The sequence below is a fragment of the Colius striatus genome, chromosome 2 (genome assembly GCF_028858725.1).
Source record: "Colius striatus isolate bColStr4 chromosome 2, bColStr4.1.hap1, whole genome shotgun sequence".
Taxonomy (NCBI): domain Eukaryota; kingdom Metazoa; phylum Chordata; class Aves; order Coliiformes; family Coliidae; genus Colius; species Colius striatus.
Window position 1 is genome coordinate 53,875,614 of NC_084760.1, and position 15,430 is coordinate 53,891,043.

At 40.2% G+C, this 15,430-nt stretch overlaps 1 protein-coding gene across 3 annotated transcripts in view; it reads right to left on the minus strand.

The window, feature by feature from the left end:
• Positions 1-2,368: 2,368 nt before the first annotated feature.
• The window catches only part of MCM9 (minichromosome maintenance 9 homologous recombination repair factor), a 51,790-nt gene continuing 38,728 nt past the window's right edge, over positions 2,369-15,430 (minus strand). For 2 of the 3 annotated variants that reach the window (XM_061990592.1, XM_061990593.1), the window contains exons 11-13: positions 13,910-13,992; positions 7,332-7,477; positions 2,369-4,603 (exon numbers count right to left, since the gene is read on the minus strand). In XM_061990592.1, coding sequence (XP_061846576.1) covers positions 3,049-4,603; positions 7,332-7,477; positions 13,910-13,992 — 1,784 coding nt within the window. In that variant the 3' untranslated portion in view covers positions 2,369-3,048. Of the gene's footprint in view, positions 4,604-7,331; positions 7,478-12,449; positions 12,727-13,909; positions 13,993-15,430 lie in introns of those variants that run through there. The other variant, XM_061990594.1, reaches the window with a different exon arrangement.

A 15,430-nucleotide genomic window follows, 5' to 3' on the forward strand; every position in this document is an offset into this window, starting at 1 on the left:
TCACTGAGGTCACACCTTAAACATTGTGTGCAGTTCTGGGCCCCTCACTCAAGAAGGACACTGAGGTACTGGAGTGTGTCCAGAGACAGGCAACAGAGCTGGTGAAGGGTCTGGAGAACAAGTCTTATGAGGAGAGGCTGAGGGAGCTGAGGTCATTTAGCCTGGAGGAGGCTGAAGTGAGACATGGTCACTCTCTACAGCTACCTGAAGGGGAGCTGTAGTAAGGTGAGGGACAGTCTCTTCTCTCCATGAATGACAGGACATTAGGAAACGGGTTTAAGTTGTGCCAAGGGAGCTTTAGACTGGACATTAGGAAGAACTTTTTCACCGAGAGGGTTAAATATTAGAACAGTCTGCCCAGGGGGGTGGTGGATTCACCATCCCTAGAGATATTCAAAAGATGCATGGATGAGTTGCTGAGAGACATGGTTTAGTTTAGTGACGGGCTTGGCTCTGTGAGGTTAGAGTTTGGACTCAATGATCTTAAAGGACTTTTCCAAACATAATGATTCTATGATGCTATGAACAGACTAGAATAACCTACCTGGGCTCTTAATTTGGAGCAGCATGGGTCTCACTTAAATCTGGTCTCATTTGATACAAGGCTGTGCCTTCCCCAGCAAAAGTGTCATGCAGGAGGATTATGAGAATTATGATGAAGCATTCCTTTACATGAAAGTTTAGTTGAACAATATAAAAATATAATTAAATTGTTGGGTTTTTTTGCTTTCCACCTTCCTTTCATTCACCAGCATGTCTATATGTGCCACTCAGGAGAATAGTACTGTTCAGTACTCAGACACCTGTCAGAGAGTGTGACCTTGTCACATGCTGACATGACAAAACCTGGTTTCAAACAAGGCGTCTGGCCACTGAATATCTAACAACAGCATTTCGCTGCTGCTCACAAACAAGGACCTGATCAACATGCTGCTACAAACAGCAATGTCTAAGGTTTGGTTCAATGGGGTTTGAAGACAGCAACGTATCTACTCACCTTTAATGAACTAAACTCACAAAGATAAAACAATGCTTAATAAAATACTAGTGTATTCAACTCTAATAATTGGCTTGATTTATTTTTGTATATAGTCATCCTGAGAAGACACATTGGAAGCATTTTCATATTCTTAGGTCTTACAGACTCAGAAAGGCAAGTGTTAAAAGACAAAGGAGATAACGCCTCCCTGCTTGGTCAGGAAGGCAGGCTGGCAGGGAGAGACTCATCTACCCACTGACTGCAGAAAATACTCAAAATTCATCTGTAGGTTAGACTGTCACTGCCATAATGGGTCAAATCCTCCCATCATTGCACTACTGCAGCACTCAGAAAACATTAAACCTTATGATTGTTTGTGGGGGAAGCTGGTTTAAAAAGGGAAAGAAAAGAAGTGTAGTAATGTTCCCTGCTGAGGCCCTGATAAATGGGTTGTGTAGCAATGGCAACGGTGAGGGAGTAAATCAGCAGCAGGTATCATTTTCTTATTACTGGGTGCCTCTTGTTTATCTTGTATGCTCTGAATTCATGCCATGAATCAGAAGCAATACTACAACAGTAGAATTTCAACTGGTCTGGAAAAGAAAGATCTCAGCAGTATCTGCTCTTCCAAATTTACTCTTTGGTTACTTACGCAACACTCTTGGATAACAATGACCTCTTTGCAGACAGAATGAAAGCACAACAGTGGGGGTTTTTTTTCTGGCAATACAGAAAAGATAGGCCTTTCTACAAGCTGAATAGGATGTTTCTGTGCCTCCCCTTCTTTGCTTCTACCTGGGAAACAAAGCTGCCCAAGTGGCCTTCCAGGTGGAGTAACCTCAAGAGCGACTGGAGTTCCCAGTGTGCTGCTTTGATTCTTTTTGGCTTTTGTTACATTTTTTATGTTACACAAAAAGGAAAAGCAGATCCCTCAGATTTCAAAAACCTTTGCTCAATAAAGCAGCATAGTTCCATTTCATAAAGTAATACACTGACTACTAATCTGGAAAATCTGGAGAGACTTCTTACTGATATACTGTGAGATCATCCCTCAAAAATTATTAACCAGTTACATGTCTCATTGATTTAAACTTCAGCAGTGAAGTAGTGAGGACATCTGCAAATCAGGCCTTACGAATGGCAACTATTAAAAAATGAATGTGCAGAGTTTGCACTCAAAGGTGGAAACCTTGGTTCATGTGGGATAGCTTATCCACATTAAGCTTAGATGCTGTGGTCTTATCTTGTCCCTCTGGTTCTGTTCTCTGCCAAGCATTGAGGGCCCTTTCCAGCAGGCTGTAATGGAAGCCGCTACAATTTTCCTCTTGCTGTCGGGGAATTTGACCAAGCCTGTGGAAGACTTTGGTTTTGATAAAATGATCCAGAATACAGACAGAGATACCTCAACCAGTGTATTTTAAATTGATATTAAAAAAAACCACAACAACCACAACCATAAACAAAAAGCTCTCGATCCATGTCTTCAACGCCAGCAGTGTGACAAGGAGCACAGTGACCAGAGATGCAGCAAAGCTGTCATGATTTTGATAATACAAACATACTTACCATAGCATGATGACAGATGACAATATTGCTAACTATGCTGAGACAAACAGCATATACAGACGAACAGAAGATAATGACATAGCTTTAGCATCATCATTTTTCTCAAGCAGCACAGTCGTTTGGAAGGACAATCCAAATCACACAGGGCTCTAGCTGTTACACAACATAGAGGATGACGGTCAGCCAGGACTGCTCTTCTGCAAGACCTGTAGATATGAACTTAACCACACAAGACTTTGAGGTACATAAGGTAAATCAAAATGGTCAACTAATACATGTAGTCTTGCCAAGAGTTTAGAAAACCAGAAGCCCCATCAGGCCTGCAGTATATGGAGTCCTCAGCCTAGTTCTTAAGAGCATACGGTCCTTAAGGAAACAACATTCATCACTATCAACAGAGGCCCAGGATGACTGATTTAAAATGCTTTGTAAACTACAGACACAATTGGTAGAAGGATGGAGATTCAGAAGAAATGCACATTAAGTAATTTGGAAGATACACGTCACGTTCTTGGATTTTTCCTGACCTCTTCATCCCAGTCGAAGTCTAGTGTAGCATCATCTAGCTCCGCTATTGAGAAGAGAGATTTCTGTGTGACCACACTGGTTTTACTAGCGTTTCCCAAAGCAAAACTCTTCCTTCTGCTAGGATTGCTCACATGCATCTTTGGCACCGGGCTATAGCTTTCCTTGTTAGTGTTAATCTTAATGGGAGGAGAGGTTTCTAATTTTGACTCAGAATGTGAGGCAAAGGAGAATGCGGACAGTTTGGCTAATGTGCTGGAGCGCACCTTCCCTGTGCTCGGGCCGCCAAGCTTTCTCTCTCCCTCCCTCTTCTTTTCAGTGGGTGGAGATGACACAGCACCAAAACTGACATCAGAGCCTATTGTTGCATTTCCTCCGATCTCTTTCTCTAAGGCCTGACTCCGTTGCTCTTCTCTCCCTTTATTATCAATTGATTGTTTTTCCAAACTATCTTTTCTTGTGTGACTCAATGTCATCTTGCATTTCCCAGGAGGGCAACGTTCTTCTGGCAGCTGCTCTCCCTGGAGCTGCTCTCCAGGCTTAAAAATAGTTTCACTCTGCAAAAGAGAAAAATCTTCATTTTTCCTCTCTGAAGAGTGATCAAGCTTTGACTTTCGTCTGAAAGAAAATTTAGCCAGTTTAGCTGCTGGAGGACTTTCCCTGTCAAGGATTTCTGGCTCATCAGAACTTTCGACCTTTGTTTCCTTCACTACTTGACCTTTACTTCGTTTTCTCCTGGTAATTGTTGCAGTTTCTGCTGCTACAGACATACCATTCTTTTCCTCTCCTAGCACAGAATCAGCATCACTTGAAAGATCTGTCAGGCCAGACGCAGGTAACACTGAAGGAAGGGCCTCTACCTCGGGGTCCTGTGTACTTGTAAGGAATCCATGTGATTTCTCCGTGTGCAGCCTCTGACAGCTTTTAGAAACCCTCTGTATAATAACTGAATCTGGCACACAAGCACTTGGTGATGCTGGGTCTTGAATAGTTGCTTCTGAAGAAAAACAGTTTTGTTTGTCAATCCTTTTCCTGCTGATCTTGGAAACTTTGTCCTGTAGTTTCACGGTTGCTAGTGACTCTCTCATTCCATCTCCGTTCCTCCGTATTGAAGCATTTTTATCTTTGGAATAGGATGTTCTAGAAAGGGTATTTGAAGCCAAGTTACTTGGAGATTTCTTGGGCACTGGAGACTTTTTATGAAAATTTTCTTCAGCATCAGTGTTGCTCTCTTCCAGGCTGTCAAACCATGCCAGGCTGACATCATCACCTCTTGTACTGTGTTTCACCAAATGTTCCTCATCTTTGTTATTACCATGTGCTGGGTTGCACAAGGGTTCTAGATGTGTATCCCCTTCGTAGTTGCTTTCAGGCAAAGAAGGCTGTGGCCTAGAGTTATTCTCTTGTTGACTTGAAGGTTCTGACTGAGACATCTGCTTTGGTTGCCCAAATGTATCCTTGCTCAAGCACCTTGTAGTAGTAGTGAAACTTGTTTCTTCAGGCTGCAGCTGGCATGAATTTTCCTTTTGTAATCTATAGAAAGAAAAAAACCCCAGCAATAGTAATTTATTTTTCATTTTTTTCTTTCTTTGTCGCATTTCTGATGCCTAATACGTATGAATGGTGATACACTACAAATAATATAAGTCACAAAAGTGCATTATGAAGTTTCATATATGGCTCTGAAAGATGGTGTTGCAGTCTGTTATCTTTCAGCACTTTCTACAGTAAGTGGCAGAATTTTGTTTCCTCAAGAGAAGCCAGGCAGAGGGACAGAGAAAGCAATCACCTAAACTTCATTGCCTTGGAAAACCAAACAGAAACTCCCCCCCCACCAAAACCAGGCTTTGCACTACTTACAGCCATTGCCAGAGTCCCCCAGAGATTACACATTCTGTAAGTGTATGTTCTAGGATAGGAACCTCATTAGATTTTATCCCAAGCAAAGCAAAGCCTCAAACAAATTATCAGAGTGGAAAATCAAGGTACTGGATTAACAATTGCTGGTGGTTTTCTCACAATTGCTGTAGACTCAACAGGTCAAAAATTCCACATGATAGGGTGAAGGCATCTCAGATCACATGTAAAACTTAATTAATTATCACTGACTGTAGCTATTAATATTCTTAGGGCTGCCTAAAACAACAGAGGTGCTGGAATGAGGGTTCCCTCCAATCTCAGTATAGCTGATATTCTGTCTATTGTACCTAAAACATGCAATTTCCAAAGGAAATGGCATTCTGATTTTTGCTAGATTCTGTGAGTAAACAGCAGCCACATTCCATTCCAAGAGTGGCTGTATTACTGTAGGTGAAATCTTATGTATTCTAAACAGCTCCTCTGCTATATTTGAGAGAAAACACTGTTATTGACATCTACATTTTAGAATAATTATTAGAATTATTTACTAATATGCTCATTCTTAAGATTTGATGGAAAGTAGCAGAAATTATCTGACTCATCAAGAAGAGCTGAAAGAGACATGCTTGTTTCCCTGAAATATAGTTTAGGTGGAATGCTTCAGTCTTCTAATATAGAACAAGTTGTTTTAAAGAGGACATTCAATTACTATTCTCTAAGCTGCTCAAGAGACAGAAATCAGATATCATCTTAATTTGCAGCATAGGGGATTCAGTGGGATATGAGGAAAACCTTTATAATCATTAGGATGGACTAATGGAACAGACTACACGATGGCAATGGAAAATCCTCTTCATTAGAAGACCTTCGGTGCAGGTAACAGAAGCCCTTGCCAGGAAGGTCAAACCCAGGCCTCATCCTGTCTTTGTATCTGACCATCCCATCCTACATTTCTATGATCCCTTATTGACACCTTTGTTTTAAATATAGCTTTTGTCTATCTCTTGGAGATATCCCACTTTCATCTGCTTATATTGCCTCTGTGGTTAAGATGTCTTTACTATGAGTTACAAAATAAGTCTGAAAAATATTTAAAGGAAAAGCTGTACTTTTACAGCTGTTTCCATCAGCTTCAATAAGATTAATCTTTTATCTTCCATTAACAAAAATAAAGTACAAGTTTCTTTAGAGCTTAATCTCATTTCAGGAAATAAATAGAGGTCTGGTTTTTTTGTATTTCCTTCCAATACTAACGTTTTCCTCTCAGTCTCAGTGTGCTACAAGTTCTCTACTAATAACACAACATAGATTTTAGGAACACTATTGCAGTGAGCTGAAACCTAGAGAAGAGATAGTGAAAATTCTAGCACGTAAAAAAAAATAAATAAACCTATAGAGACAAACTTTGACTCAGGCTTATGTTTTCTATTAACAGAAAGGGAAGGATCCTGACAAGTCCAACACAAAAGAAGGCTTAAAAAATATGAAGCAGATCTGCTGGATGGGTAAGTATCAAAAGGTTACATAATATGATTTGTGCTATAGGATCTGGCATTTTGACCCTAAGAAGCTCTGCTGAAATTTAACTGAGTAGAGAACTGAGATAGGAGTTGGGAACTGATTCAAATGTTCTTAAATACTTTGTAAATTCTGTAAGCCAGAGGGAGAAATGATCTTGTGATCATCTCAGAGTGCTACTTTAAAATAAACTCTCTTCTTCTAAGGAACAAGTCCCTTCTCTGTGTCAGATTCTGTTTTTAGACTTGTCCTGGTTTCAGCTGGGATAGAGTTAATTTTCTTCCCAGAAGCAGCTACAGGGCTGTATTTTTAATTCAGTGTGAGAATAATGTTGATAACACACTGATGTTCTGGCTGTTGCTTAGTAGTACTTGTTTTAGAAAAGTCAAGAACTTTCCAGTTTGCACAAGAACCTGGGAGGGAGAATGGCCAGGACAGCTGATCCCAACTAGCCAAAGGGCTATTTAGTACCATAGAACATCATGCCCAGTATAGAAACCGGGATAATTGGCGGGGAGGGGTGGGTCACTGCTGGTGCATCAGTCAGCAGGTGGTGAGCAATTGCATGGGGCATCACTTGAGCTTTTTTCCTTGGGTTTTTTTTCTCTCTGTCTTTTGCTATATTCCTTTTCATTACTTACTATTCTTTTTTATCAATAATTTTATTATTGTCACTCTTATATTTTATTTCCTTTTAGTTATTAAACTATTCTTATCTGGGCCCATGGGTTGGTTTGGTTTTTTTTTTTTTGCAATCCTCTTCCCTATCCCACTGGGAGAGGGCGGGATTAGTGAGGAGCTGTGTGGTGCTAAGCTGCTGGCTGGGGTTAAACCATGACAAGACCTTCTCCAGACATTCTTTTGTTACTTTGCATATTATAACCTGTCAAGTCTTTGTAGCTCTTTGTGCAGAAGCTCTTGCAGCTCCAGTCGCTCCAATATGAGTTCACACTGTGTTCGGTACTGTGCCATCGGATTCTCTGGAAAGGAGGTGTGTAAGGCGTTGATGCCTCCAAGAAGTGCACCCCCCTATATCACCAATGAGAGAAAAAGAAATATAGGAAGCTGTTTTTATCATTCAGCACAAAATTTAAACAGCAGAGACCATCTTATACAAAATTCTCCCTTAAGATACTTCAAAGCTTTAAAGCAAATATTTATTAACTGTATTCACACAAATAATCCTATTAAGTCTTATCATATAGGCAAAGTTTTTCATAGACATGAAACAATGACATGATCAAGCCTGTTGTTTACTAGTACTGTTTTATTTTTAGTTATACAGAAAATGAAAAGTCCACCAAAGGCTTGAGAACTTCATGACTGAATTGGAAATTAGGATTACAGAACTTTTAAAATACCTTTAAATCTGCCTTGTAAAAAATGAGCGACTTTTATAACTGAATGTAGTGGTTTTGCCTGGGCCAGGTTTTTTGGTAGCAGGGGGGCTACAGGGGTGGCTTCTTTAAACAAAAAGAGTTGCCAGAAGTTTCCCCTGTAGCTGACAGGGTTAAGGCCAGTCAGTTCTAAGCTGGACCCTGCACCTGACTCAGGTCTGGCCAATTAGTGATGGAGGTAATGCCTCTGTGAATAACATATTTGAGAAGCAGAAGAAGTTGTGGTACAGTTGCAAAACTGCAGCAGCAACAGGGATGAAGAATGTGAAAACACCTCTGCAGAGACCAAGGTCAGTGGAGAAGGAGGGGGAGGAGGGTGCTCAGGCACTGAAAAGGCTCCCCTGTGATATGTGGTGAGGACCATGGTGAAGCAGGTTGTCCCCCTGCAGTCCATGGAGGATCACCCGGAAGCAGAGACCCACTTGCAGCCCGTGGAGGAGCCCACGCTGGAGCAGGTGGATGCCTGAAGGAGGCCGTGACTCCGTAAGAAGTTCATCCTGGAGCAAGTTCCTGGCAGGACCTGGGAGTCCATGGGGGAGATGTCCATGCCAGAGCAGCTTTGTTGTCAGGACTTGTGATCCTGTAAGGGACCAGGGCTGGAGCAGTCTGTCCCTGAAGGACTGATTTCCCGGTGGATGACACATATTGGGGCAGGGTGTGAGGAGCTGCCCCGTGGGAGGCTGCATGTTGGAGCAGTTTGTGAGAAACTGCAGCCCATGGGAAGGACCTACACTGGAGAAGTTCATGAGTGACTGTCTCCCATGGGAGGGACCCCACAGTGTAGCAGTGGGAAGTGTGAGGAGGCCCCTCCCTGAGAAGATGCAGCGGCAAAGTCCACCTGTAATGAACTGACCACAACCCCCATCCCCCATCCCCTTCGCTGCTGTGGGGGGAGGAAAGGGAGTCCTGGGAAGAGGAGGGGTGGGGGAAGGTGTTTTTAAAAAGGTTTTCTCATCTCCCTGCTCTTATTGTTTCTTTAATAAATCAAACCATTTTTCCCTAAGTTGAGTCTGTTTTTCCCTTGACGCTAATTGACAAGTGATCTCTCTGTCCTTATCTCAACTCACAAGCCATTTGTTATATTCCTCTCTCTCTCCTGTCCAGTTTGGGAGGGGAAGTGATTTTACGACTGGGTGGACATCGTGCTAAACCACCACAATGAAGAAGTTCCAACTGCTAGAAGTTTTCATTACTTTTGCCTAATTACTTAAACGGAAAGATCTTGGTATTAAGGCTTATCATCACAGGGTAGATTGACTGGTAAAAATATACCTGAACAGCTTTTTGAGAGTAACTAACTATCCAGGAATAATTACAGAGAACAAGTGATTCTAATATGGGATAATTTCGTTGTGCCTTGTGAAAACGAAGTTTTTATTTGGAACAGAGCATCTGCACAAAGTGAATTGTTCCACAACAAATAATCTAGAATAGCTCTGTAATTAATTGCTCTTTGGAAAAAAAACCCACACCACAATCCTGTATTTTGCCACAGATTAGCAAGCATTTACCACTTCAGTCTAATCTATAAAGGTCAATACAACTAACGAACAATATACAGGTCAAGTGCCATGAGAGCAATAGCAAAATCCAGCAGAGTCTCTAGAATCTGAATCATAGAATCATAGAATGGTAGGGGTTGGAAGGGACTTTTAGAGATCATCTAGTCCAACCCCCCTGCAGAAGCAGGTTCACCTAGATCAGGCCGCATAGGAACATGTCCAGGTGGGTCTTGAAGACCTCCAAGGAAGGGGACTCCACAACCCCTCTGGGCAGCCTGTGCCAGGGCTCCCTCACCCTCACAGTGAAATAGTTTTTTCTTATGTTTAAGTGGAACTTTTTGTGTTCCAGCTTCATCCCATTACCCCTTGTTCTGTTGCTAGATACTACTCAAAAAAAGGAATGTCCCAACCTCCTGACACCCACCCTTTAGATATTTGTAAATGTTAATAAGATCTCCCCTCAGTCTCCTCCAGACTAAACAGCCCCAGTTCCTGCAGCCTTTCCTCATATGAGAAATATTCCAGTCCCCTGATCATCTTGGTGGCCCTGCACTGGACTCTCTCCAGCACTTCCCTGTCCCTCTTGAGCTGAGGAGCCCAGAACTGGACACAGGACTCCAGATGAGGCCTCACCAGGGCAGAGTAGAGGGGGAGCAGAACCTCCCTTGACCTGCTGGCCACACTCTTCTTGATGCATCGCAGGATGCACTCATAGAAGGCATCAGGTTGGTCAAACAGGATTTCCCCTTGGTGATTCCATGTTGACTCCCTCGATAACCATCTTTTCCTTCATATGTTCAGTGATAACATTTAGGATGAGTTGTTCCACCACCTTTCCTGGCATGGAGGTGAACTTGCTGTGTATGGCATCACACAGACCAGACATATTCATTTGTGGCAATTTCTGTTTCTTCCATTTTGAAATTTAAAAATTTTGTATTAAAAAAAAAATTACATTGAAAAAATTAAATTTAATTAGTCAGCCTCTTAAAACTACACAGTGCTAAAACTAAGGCTGTCCATGCAACTTTTAATGCATCCCGTTAAAGTTATCAGTTGGGGGTTTTTTTGCATATCACTTCAGGAACATTATTATGTTCCACATAGAAACACTGGTCTGTAGCCATGGAAAAGGCCGTTGCAGAACTTCTGTGCTGTATCTGTTTCAAGGACTGGAAAGTTTGTAGTCGATGAGGCAGAAACTGTAGACAGTCCAAGTCCAGTCTCTTGGTTAGGGGACTTGAAAGTAGCCAAGGAGAACTAGATTCTATCTTTGAAGCTAAATTTCCAGCTTTTTTGATTCAGAATGAAGTAGTTAAGCAAAGGTTTTGAAAGGCACTAAGTCTGCAAATGCGATCCCGATATGGTGTGTGCACAGAAGGAAACTACAGTCAACAAGAAATGTGCTCAAACATTCAAAGCACTACTACTCTGAAACTGGGGCCCTAACCATCTCTCATGGGGCATACTCCAGTGGACAATTCCTTCTGCATTGTGCATAGTTCGGCTCCAGATCATAGAACATGAGTAGCACCACCCCATCACTTCTCAAGGACTGTGTGAAGACAAGTTAATTGCTATTCTGAAATACACTGGGGGTGAATTCCACAGAAAAACAAAAAATGAAACTAAGAATTCTACCTTTATAACAGGAGATAATAAACCACACATTGAGCAAAATACTGACAAAGGATAGTTCCTTTTGGCTTGAGTACTGCCAATGTATGGGCTAAAGATCCAATAGGGAAAAAAAAGGGAATAAGTGGTTATATATCTTGAGATATATGCCCAAGGGGGATAGTTACATCTTGCCCTCAATGACTTTGCAGTGCTTTACTTGGTCAACACAATGAGCTTCTTTTAAAAGTTCTTTTGTGGGATCTAATTGCATATGATATCTGTGAAGTTTTATTCCTATGAAGGTGCTGATGTCTCTGAAATACCTGCCCCTCTGAGATTGTGAGATATCATTTTGAGTAGAGGGAGATAGCAGTCTTACAACTGCACACACTGTGGTACTGAGGGCAGAGAATCTAGAACAAACAAAGTTAGCAGAAAGGAAAGGTGTGTGCCTAAGGGTGGGAAGACAAAACGTAAAAAGGGAGTAAAAGAATAGGGATAGGAAAAGGAAAGAGATAAGGATGAACACACGATCAAGAGAAGGAGGGAGACAGTGTTAAAGAAGAGAAGAGGCAAAGAAAAGATCAAGTCAGAGGTGATTAGAATATGCTCACAAAAGAGGAAAGAGGAAAATAAATAAGGGTGAATTAGAAGACGAAACAGACAAAAAACTGCAGTGAACTAGGTTGGTGATGAAAATGTGATCATCCTCCTTCCCAAGAGGGCTCACAAGAAATATTTCAACGCTGACCTGAGAATTATGAACTCTGATTTTATACTGGCAACAATATGACTTTTTGTAGAAGTTGCAAAGACAGTGCTGAAGGCAGAGTTTGCTGAGCTAAAAGGTGGCAGCTGGTCCTTCAAGAATGATACTGGTACTTCACCATTTACAACTTCATTCTACAGCTAGGCAGGAAACACAGGATGTATCTACACATAACAGTTGGGTGGGGTTTTTTTCTAGAGAAGGACTCAGTTTCTGAAAACAAACTTTTGCATGTTACTACTATTTTTAAATAAATAAATAACTTCCTTAAAAAATAAATTGTTTCAGTGATTCATTTACACTTTCTAGGAGGAAAGTAAAACTGGGCCTTAAAGAGCAGATCTCAAATTTGCAGATTCTTAGCAAAAAAGTATCCATTTGCCTTCTTGTTCCTAAGAAGTGAAGCAAACATAAGAGTGGAGCAAATATAATGAGCACACCAACTACTCCCAGGTCTCCTGCAGTCATAATTCAGGCACATTTCCCACTGACGCTTACTAGATAGATGCTGGTTATGCAAACTGCACCCCTTGAGGGCAGGGCTTTACATATACAAAAAAGTGATCCCCAGTTAAAACAATTATTTTATATTTATTCGTGCTTATGAGGAAGAGAGATACAGAGGTGACAATACACATTGATTATTATTATATAGATGCATTCCACTTTTTGATCTGTTATGAAAGGAGTATTTCATATTTCTTATACCCAAACCCATACGACTTTTAAACCACTGTTCCATCAAATTCCCATCTAGTTACTACAGATGGAATTACAGTTGATGAACGCTTATATCTTCTGCTGTTTCAACGGGATATACAGTTTCTTATTTTAACTTAGATGCAGTGCAGTCATTGAAAAGCTGAGTTCTTCAAAATAGTGGAAGATGAATTGCAGCAGACAGCAAAATAATCTTTTGCTACTTAGTAAGGTCAGGTCCCGTAGTATTTTCAAGACAGATTCCATTTGCAACATTGTGCAGTAGATTACCTATGGCACAAACTGCAATTAGTCTCTCAACCCTCACTGGAAGAACTAGGGAGATCACAAGTGCCTACCTGTAATATGTGACTTGGTGCAATTATCCTGAAGAGCTTTATCTCTGAAAAAGGAGCATACCTACTCCTGCAGAGGTCTTTAAGGTTCATTGAGCTAATGGCTGCTATATAAAATTGTTTTAATTTGAATATACTGATATTAACCTACACAGAAACATAGGAAATGCCTTTTTGTATCAGACCAGTCATCTGTGCAGTGGAGTAAACCATCTCTGACAGAGTCAAACCCACATATTTCAGATGTGCTAAAAATGCCTATGCATAAAACTTTGGATAATCTCCTTATGGTAATTTTTTTATACTCCATAGCACGACGATTTATTGCCATTAAAAACATCCAATCTGAAGTAACAGTGCCTATATTATTTTCCACATTTCCATTGAAAAAACAGCTCTACTAGATTTACATTCCTTTTACTAATTCTAAATGAGTTGCTTTTTTCTTTTCATTCAACGTCCTAATAATGTTACAGTAAACTAAAATCCAACCTTCCACAGTTTTGCAACGCCTTTTACACTGAAACATTACACAAATCCACGTGATAATTGGAATGCACAACTGTTAGTGCAACCAAAGTTCTGGACTTTTGAGGTTTCCCAGAGTAAAATTAGACTTCTTAAAGTTCTAAGTTTTAGTATCACTACAACATGTTTTTAAATTACCCAATGGCAAAATAGAGTGCAGGTCTTGGTAACTGCTCAAAACTTGCTCCAACAAAACAATTTGCTACTCTCATACCCAGTTAATGAGTGACAAGTTAACATTAAGGAAGAAAAACCCATCAGAGGCTATTAAACATAGTGATATAAACAAAATTTCTGGCTCAAAAGGCCTTTAAAATGCAGATTACCAAAAGTCAATAGCATGACAAAACTTCACTTAGACTGCAAAGTCTATTAAAAAAGGTACCAGGATTTTATCACCAATCCAGACTTTTCAGTGTGACCTCCATTTAAGGATTTTAATAATCAAGATGGACTAAAAATGACTTGTCAAGGTCTCTGATGACCTGCTTTCCAGGTCATACACGGGGAGCTGGCAATATATCTACATGATAAATTGAATCCCTTAAACGTAGTATTGCAGCAACAGCAATGTCTGCAAGAAACCTTACCTGCATAGAAGATTCCATCACCGATACCACAGTTATAGCATCTTCCAAAGTCACAGTGTCCCTAAACATCAACCGGGCATGAGCTGTCAAAAATAAATGAGCATTGAAAGCAAGTGTTACCAAAGTCAAAAAGCAATCTTTTGTACTAGAAGGGAGAGGACATTTCTTCAAATTTCTTCAGCTCTTCAGACATTCGTGTGTGGGCCTAACTTCAGCATGAATACAATCCCTTTGATATTAGTGTCAACTTCAACAGGAATTGGAAGGTTGAGTTTTAACAGTTAAGGAATGTAATGGGACTTCCAGATCACACTGACAGTAGCAGCTCAAATGAAGATGCTCAAAGTGCTGGATATGACAACAAAGAGTATGATATGAAACATCCCAATCTATATCGGTACGTGTCATAACCATAAAGTAAAAGAAAGTTTAATTTTCATTACAGGACAGGAAATATTTTAGTTTTCCTAACTGGGCTGGATCACAAATTTAGTGTTATTTAAAATGCTTTTCTCTACAATAGCTTTAATTTCTTCCCTTTCTTAATTCAGCAAAACAAAACTGATTTTTGTAAATGGATAGAATGCAAATAATTTAGCACACAAAGCTCTCCTTCTAATTGGTAGTGGAAGCACACATGGTTCTTATTTATCAAGAGAAAAGCAGGTTAATTAATACCATCTATATAATACTTGGAAGGAACAAAATGCTACTAAAAGCCCTAATCATGTGACTATGTAAGAAATACTGAATGGGAAAATAACATGTGAATCACTGAAAGCCAAGAATGTCTTTCACTGAAATAATTTTTCCCTGCAAACAGTGAACAATATACAAACGTCTGATGCAGGAAGAATTACACTGCTGACTTGCATGTAAAAGCATAAAGATCATTTACACAAAAATACAGGTCATTCTTTTAAATTCATCCTGAAAATATTTGATATGCTAGTTTATAAAACAAAATCATGTTAAGTCAGAGACCTACTGCCTCCTTTGTTTTTGTTTTTATATATGAAAAATAATTTGAACTCTGAGCTGGAAATGTTGAGACTGTATTGCAAAGTATAGTCATGATTACTGACATTTAAGGAAACAAAATTGTGTTATTTTTGACATTATATTAAGATAGAAGCAAATAATTGACATACTTCCTCAGGCTGAGTAGGATAGCAACCCAGGACTCAAACAAAGTAAAGTAAATCCTGAGATTGCTTTTCATAAAGACACATAAATTCTGAGATTTTCCCTTTCAATGTCATTTCTTCCAGTGGTTTCAGCTTTTGTTATGCACGTAAGAACAGCAAAATTACAAATCCTCTTGGTAATTGTACTTGATTCAGCTGGGACAGAGTTGATTTTCTTCCCAATAGCTGGTACAGGGCTGTATTTTGGGTTTAGTGTGAGAATGATGTTGATAACACACTGTTGTTTTGGCTGTAGCTAAGTGATGCCAAGGACTAAGCCAAGAAATTTTGATTTTCCCATGTCTGCCAGCGAGAAGGTGCACAAGAAGATGGG